This window comes from Pinus tabuliformis, chromosome Q, assembly GCF_031772625.1.
Source record: "Pinus tabuliformis cultivar Carrire ecotype Pingquan chromosome Q, CPIR1, whole genome shotgun sequence".
Taxonomy (NCBI): domain Eukaryota; kingdom Viridiplantae; phylum Streptophyta; class Pinopsida; order Pinales; family Pinaceae; genus Pinus; species Pinus tabuliformis.
The window spans coordinates 237,533,844-237,541,473 of record NC_142296.1 but is presented as its reverse complement, the minus strand read 5'-3'; the positions used below and the strand labels follow the sequence as shown (position 1 = coordinate 237,541,473).

The window sequence follows — 7,630 nt, the reverse complement described above, 5'->3', positions numbered from 1 at the left end:
CTCTATATCAATCATGTTCAATTCCAATGAACATTGTAGGAGACAATTGGTTGTGCAAAACAAGTTTCTGGAATTGACATCTCATTGAGTTGTAATGAAGTTTCTCCATATCAATTTGAACCAAACACTACCAAAAAAAATAAAGTTGTAAAACTTCATTACAACCAATGAGGTAGGGCGAGGGTTGGAATTTCAAAACAAACCTACCCGTCAAATTTGATGGTTTTCACACTTCTCAGACCTGTCTCTACAGTGTCAAAGAAAAACCTTAATGATTTTTCAAAAAGTTTAATTCGATTTAACCGGCAAATTAGCCCATGACGAGCAATTTACCCATCAAATTCCATCCCTAAATAAAGCGTTCACCAAAAAACAACAATTTAATTAATCATCTCACATACAATTTATAATCTAATTAGCTATATTTAAACTAAACAACATGTACTAACTTTCTTTTTATAATTTTATCACTTTTAATAATATATATATTAAATTTTTGTTATTATGATTTAATTTTGTTTCTTAAAACATAGAAATTCCATCCCTAAATAAAGCGTTCACTATAAAACAACAATTTAATTAATCATCTCACATACCATCTGTAATCTAATTAGTTCTATTTAAACTAAACAACATGTACTAACTTTCCTTTTATAATTTTATCACTTTTAATAATATATATATTAAATTTTTGTTACTATGATTTAATTTTGTTTCTTAAAACATAGACATTCCAAATTAATTAGACAATCTTTAGAACTTCAATCTATTTTTCTTATATACGCACAGAAATCGTAAATGCATTTTTCAATGCAGGCCCACCCATGGCTCGCACATTGTTGTCGGTTTAGATTATTGCACATATTTAATTTTTCTTAATCATTTAAAAAAGAATTTGTAAGCATCTTTGCTTCTCCAATATAGCTTTTTCTTCTCAACCATACCGTCGAGTCGATGTTATCTAGGACGACAGTCTAGATGCGTTGGGAAGAGGGAACATTTGGACGTTAGTGCCCTCGAAATGCGATATTTTGCCGAATCAATTCTCACTTTGTTTCGACCAATGTGACCACGCCATTGCTGAGGTCTGAATACCTTGCTGCCACTCTAGCTTTTATTGGATTTGGCTTTAGCTCCCACGATATTCACAGTATCGACGATGATGGATAGGCCGGCCATGGCTCTGTCTGTGCTTTCAATTCTCATATCATGCAGCTTTGTATTGGTAAGAAGCGCATCGGATCACAGTTATAAAGTGGGAGACGAGGTGCCCCTGTATGTCAACAAGGTCGGCCCCTTTCAGAACCCCAGGTACTTTCCTCCCCTCTTTGCTGCCACTGGGTTTCGATCTCTAGACCTTGTTTATACCCCGCATTAAGCTTAAAGGCCAAGCCGTCATTTATTTTAGGGGTTGGTTGTTGTAATTAAATACCCACTATGAAATAATTCAAATTCCAACTGAGATCAAGTCGAGCGTGTGGGAAATATGCATCTAATTCCAAATAATACGTTTGCATACTGACAAGATAAATTGACTATGGTTTTAACTATAAATAACCAACTCAGATCTCATTGCACCGAGAGGCGCAGGCGCAGGGGCAGGGGCAGGGGTGGTTCATCAACTCTTCGATATAATGCGCATTAATCCTACACGATACATTGGGTACCTTGAATATGGACTCTAGCCCAAAATCATCGTACACCCAGGTCTGATATGCACCATAATGTTGTGAAGCTCCAGCATCTTGAATTAATATGACACTGGCTCGAAGCTGTCTAAAGCCGGGTTTGATATGCAACTCGTGATTGTAATATGCCTCCGTATTTATGTGTGCGTATGTAAACTATGCTGCAAGTTGGATTGTGGGTGGAGGGTGTGGAATGCGTCATTGCATGTTGCACCTCATTTGCAATGCTCTATGATTCACATAAGTGCAAGAAATTTCCAACTCAAGAGTCATAGTGAACCACTGGAAGGCTGCGTCTGGCACAAGGCAACCATAACAACCAAGGTGCTATTCCAATCAGGATAGCCCAATCTGCCAAAGGGCAATCAAATCTCCAAAAAGAGCAGAAACAGAAGATTATACTTCACAATATCATATTTGGCAGTTAAATAATATGAATCAGGGAATTGTGAAAATAATATCTGTAGGTGATCATTCTGAATATACAGTCATCTCTTTATTGCCCCTTTTTGAAATTTTGACGAAAAGGGCACCTTTTTAGGGACAAATGGATCAGTGAGTAGATATGCTGGAGTATGTAGGATGCGATCACAGTGGCAGGCATCTTCTAATAGAAATGACGATGTCAATCAACTTTTCATGTTGAGATAATCCGTTCCATTGTATGAAGTTTCAACTTTTAGATCAGACTTGGCTATGCAGATTTTAGCTAGATATGACATTTTTATAAAAGATATAGGGACTCTTGAGATCGGAGCCAAAGCAGACACGCTGGTCCTCTCTGCTTATATAGGAAAGGGAAGCCTGTGTGGTTACTATTTGGTGTCATGATGTATATTTCTTTTGTAATATTTCTTTAGCAGATCACATTTTTCTGAAAACATGAATGCCCTTCATAGCATGATTTAGTGGTGGTTTTAGAGGTGCTTTTGATGCTTCTGATCAGTTTTGGTCTTGAGATGAGATCCTTTAATAAGCGTTCTGAAATGAGATACTGGTTATAGAGAGTTATGACTCAAAACAACTTGCTGTCCTATGTGGCAAATTGTAAAATCTACAAAAGAATGTAGGGACAAGAATCTGACTTGGGTATGACAACCACCCTAGAAGTGCCTTAGCACTTCTAGATGATTAGTCTTGGGATGGAAAATGTATGAGGGTTAAAATAGAGGCTTTTGGGGCCTCCCCTCAACCAAAATATCACTGAAAAGTGAATTTCCAGCAAGCTGAAAATTACTTTTTAGAAATCTAGATGAATACCCTCTTGGTTTACACACCCAGCATTTTCCAGATTTGATTTTAACAGTTAAGTATGGCTGGAAGTAATAAAAATTTACTCTATAAAGAATAACAATTATTGAGCACAATAGCGTAAATAGCAAGGTTTTATGATGGATGTACTCACTTGAAGGGCTGAAGACCTTGTTATAAATTGCAGATCTCGCTTGGTGCAGCGTTGGAAATTTCAGATCTGTAGTGCCAAACAGCTAGATACAAGTGTAAAAATTTCTTGAAATCAACCTTGTACGTTTTCTTGGTTAGATCTAGCAATTAACTCAACTTTCACCAAGAGTAAAACTCGCTAATAGGATAAACAAATAAATACTAAGCAAAAGAATCTAAACTAATTGCAGTAAATTAAAAAGGGTAATTTAATTTTTTGAGATAGGAGTGGTTGTCGTATGCCTCATCTTTGCTGGAATGCAAAGCCAGTATTCCCTTAGGTCGATATAGCTGGTTTATTTTAAGAGAGTGAGTTTGGTCCAAGATGGAAATCACCCCCACTAATGCTTAACCCTCTTGGTGACTTTCAAGCTTGCTTAGGAGTGGCCTCTCCTCAAAGTGGCTTCTCCAACCTTCGATCTTTGTGTGCAGCAGAATACAAAATCCGGAAATAAGTTGAAGTTCCGTCAAGAGATGGTTCAAATGCTTGGATCAATTTCCCTGCAAAACCAAAAAAAGTCAAGTGCGGTTGCCCCTAGTTGGCTCTCTCCATGTGACGAGGTAACCCTTCAATGGGAAAAATCGTTAGTCTTAGCATACTTTTATTTATCATCAAGAAAAAATAGATTTAATTAGCCCTAAAACAATATATTAAGAAAGGAAATAAAGACAACAATCATTCCATGCAATGTACAAATAAATTTACACAAGGGTTTGCAAAATGTTGAAGCTTATAGTAGTTATAGAAGGTCTTCTGCTTAGGCTTGGTGTCTTAGCATGTGGAAGATGATCTATTGCCTCTTTAGGTGCTTGCTTGGTGGAGTAAGTGATTTATGTCTTCTTTCCTTAGTCTAACTTAGGAAAATACAATAATTAAAGTCAATTAATTATTGTGGACTATTAAGTCATTTTCTAAGGTTAAATAATTTAATTATTCAAGTGACTTAGAAACAATCTCACCCGTTGATTTCCTAGATCTTCTAGAAGGGAGATTAGCGTTAGGGATTTGGGCTTAATGAGGATTATAAAAAGAAGCCCACGGGAGAGGTGAAAAAACATGAGAGGAGACACAAGAAGAGAAACCGATTTTCTCTAGTGCGAGTGGCTTAGTAGACTAAAGTGAAGAGGAGGAACAGTGCAAGAGTATTCAAGGGCGCATCTAGGAGGCCAAATTGTTAGAGGTTACAGGGTTGAGTTATCCTGGTTGGTTCAAGGAGGATTACAACATAGATATATGATTGATAAACCACGTCAAATGAACCCTTCGAAGGTGAAAGGCTGCCCAAGGTTCTATTAGAGTCCTAGCAATGGGAAAATATCCTGATCCATCACGATGAGTACGACATGGTATCCTGCTTCCTATGTTATAACAATAGTGACCTAAGTTGGATGGGAAGGACGGATCCTGCCTATATTGCCTACCTTACCCATCATGTTAGTGCTACTCAATTAGATGATTAAGCAACATATCATATACGTGATTCATCTCCTAGTTTAAGAAAGTTTGTTTCTCATTGTCTCGTTAAGACCATTTAATGGTTTCGCCCCTCAAAGTAACTTGAAATGTAATCCATTGGATTCATGGGTTCGTTTTCTTCTTTTCCAACTAGATTTGGGGAACGAGCTTGAACTATATATGCTGGGATAGGATCTTTAATGTGATATGGAACTGTTCATGGAGAGGCTGATTTGCCAAAGCCGAGTTTCCTGAGGCACAAAGACAACTTGAAGGAAAGGCACAAGGTCGATTCGCTGGGGAAAAATTCTCAAGGTTGAGTTCCTTCAGAGGTTGATTTCTAGTAGGCCGAATTCACCAGTAGGGGTTGAGTTACAGGTTCTAGTGAATGTATTTTCCCTTGTAATTCTGTGGTGACATCGTGGAGGTGAATGAAGCGTTGTTTCTATTGGGTTTGTAGAAGAATCTCCTTTCATTTTTAGCTATAGAAGACAAAGGACTAGAAGTCAACTTGGCGGGACGTGAAGTGGCTGTTGAGATGAAAGGAAACTAATCACAGCAAGAGGTGAGTAATTGGGAGAATGGGGAAGAATCTCTATCTGTTGAGAGGACAGTCTATGAAGGTTCTCATACATGAGAATGACAACTAGAGTGAGATTTGGCATAGGAGGATGGGGCACCCACACTACATGGCTCTTCCTATGTTATAGAGAATGGTTACAGGTTTTTCAAAGATCACGATGGAGTAGATGGAGTGTGCAAAGGGTGCGTGCTTAATAAGCAGGCCAAGGTTGCATTTCCTCACAACAAGACCAGGTTTGAGGGAGTGCTAGACTTGGTGCACTCAGACATTTGTGATCCTATGTCTGTGGAGTCGATCACAAGGTCTTTGTACATCGCGACATTCATAGATGATTTTTCCAAGAAGACTTGGAACTACTTCCTAAAGACCAAGGGAGAGGTCTTCGGTTGGTTTCAAGAGTTCAAAGCTTTTGTGGGGAACCTGTCTGGGAAAAAGATTAAGGTGCTGAAGCCTGAGATCAAATAATGGGGGCGAGTATACCTCTGAGTTCCAAGATTTTTGCAAGGCAGCAGGGATCAAGAAGGAGCTCATGGTACCTTACAACCCTCGGTAGAATGGGGTTACCGAGAGGAAGAACATGACCATAATGGAGGCAGCAAGGGCAATGATTTATGACCAGGAATTGACTATGTTCTTGTGGGAGGAGGCCTGCAATACAACTATTTATGTGCAAAACAAGAGTCCTCACAAGATATTGGAGGGCATTGTTGAAGTTTCTAAGTCTAACAGTTTGAAACCCTCCATGTACTTTCTAATTTATTCCTTCCTACTTGTCTTGATTAATTAACAAGTTATTTACCATGTAAATACTGAAAATAAACACAAGTACATGCTCAACACATTAAAGATCATCAACTGAAGGAAACAGAAACAAAGACACAAATGACACTGTTATTTTTGGACTAATGTCCCCGAAAAACCCAATGCGGGAAAACCGATGTAGCTATTTGAGGGTTTGATTTGTTAAGCAATTTCAGAATACAATTTGGGTGCCAAATCCGGCTCACCCAACAGAGAAAAATCTCGACAGTAGTACCTCTCCTTCGGAGACAGACGCTCCGGTTGAAACCCCGAATAAACACTCCGACAGCTCCTCAGCTCCAATCTGCTTGACGAAAAACCCCAGTGTCAGCCTCTAGGGGTTGTGTTAGCCTCTTCTGCCCTCTGCATTAGCTTTCCCAGTAGTTTTGGCAATTCCCGACAGTTTCGGCTGTTCCCGGTAATTCCAGCTTCTGCCTTCTGCGTCAGCGTTCCCGGCAGTTCCGACACTTCCTGGCAGTTTCGGCTGTTCCCGACAGTTCCAGCTTCTGCCCTCTATGTCAGCTTTCCCAGCAGTTCTGGCAGTCCCCGGCAGTTCCAGCTGTTCCTGGCAGTTCCGGTTGTTCCCGGCAGTTCCAGTTTCTGCCCTCTGTGTCAGCTTTCCTGGCAGTTCCGGCTTTTGCCCTTTGTATCAGCTTTCCCTGCTATTGCTCTGATCCTCCCGGCACTATCTCTACCTCTCTGCTTCTGTATTCACTGCCCCTCAGCTGCAACTCCAGATCAATCTCAACTTTCTCAGCAAACCCAACCCCAGAAAGTCGAAATCTTGATCTCTTGGTGCGTTCTCTAAGTGACCCTCAAGCCTCCTCTTATACTTTTCTTGTTGACAGATCAACGACCGAGATTAAGTCCCTAATCAACGACTAAGATTAGATTTGGCTTGATCCATGACTTTTGGACCATTCTAACACAGTTTTATATTAATTCACATTAATATTTTAATTTCACTAAGTTTAGACTTAGGAATTCCATTAAAAATATTAATTATTTTAATATCTCCCAAAATGTTTAGAATCTGCCCAAACCCTTTCTGGGTATTGGAGATCTCATGTGCCTTAGCCTCTCCACCAAATTTCGTGGTTAGAGCACATCCGATGCTACCCCAAATCAACACTCCCCCTTAGCGAGGACTGTGCTCTAGCAATACCCCTCACTGAGTATTACTCTGATCATCTGGCATCGGTCCCTGATGTTAGGCCTGCTGCCCATCACTTGTACTGCTGCATCCTGTACTGCCACCCATGGCTTTGCCATTGCCACTGCTGCATCTGTACGACAGCTCACTCTACATCCGTGCTGCTGCCCATGGCCCTGCCACTGCCACTGCGTCTGCACTACATCCCCTCTCATCATGTTGCATCGTGCTGCCCATAGCACCGCCACTGCTAACTGCTGCACTGCAACTCAGTTACTGAGAAGTAAGTAACTGATCTCCCAACTCTGACATCTTTGTCAGGCTAGAGACACTCCCGATGCTGAAGCTTCCTCTGTCGCTGACAAGTGCTCCCTCTCTGACCTCTGCGTTGCTGTAACAACTCCCTACATCTCGCACCGTTGCACACCTCTCTGTGCCATCCTGCATTGGTGCAACACTCCTATGCCTCTCGCACTGTTGCAACTTGCTAGCCTCGCGCTGTCCTG

General features: G+C 40.4%; 1 protein-coding gene across 1 annotated transcript in view; it reads left to right on the top strand.

Annotated features, from left to right (window-relative positions):
• Positions 1–967: 967 nt before the first annotated feature.
• The window catches only part of LOC149219067 (transmembrane 9 superfamily member 2-like), a 120,654-nt gene continuing 113,991 nt past the window's right edge, over positions 968–7,630 (top strand). The window contains exon 1 of the mRNA XM_089384247.1: positions 968–1,311. Coding sequence (XP_089240373.1) covers positions 1,160–1,311 — 152 coding nt within the window. The 5' untranslated portion in view covers positions 968–1,159. The remainder of the gene's footprint in view (positions 1,312–7,630) is intronic.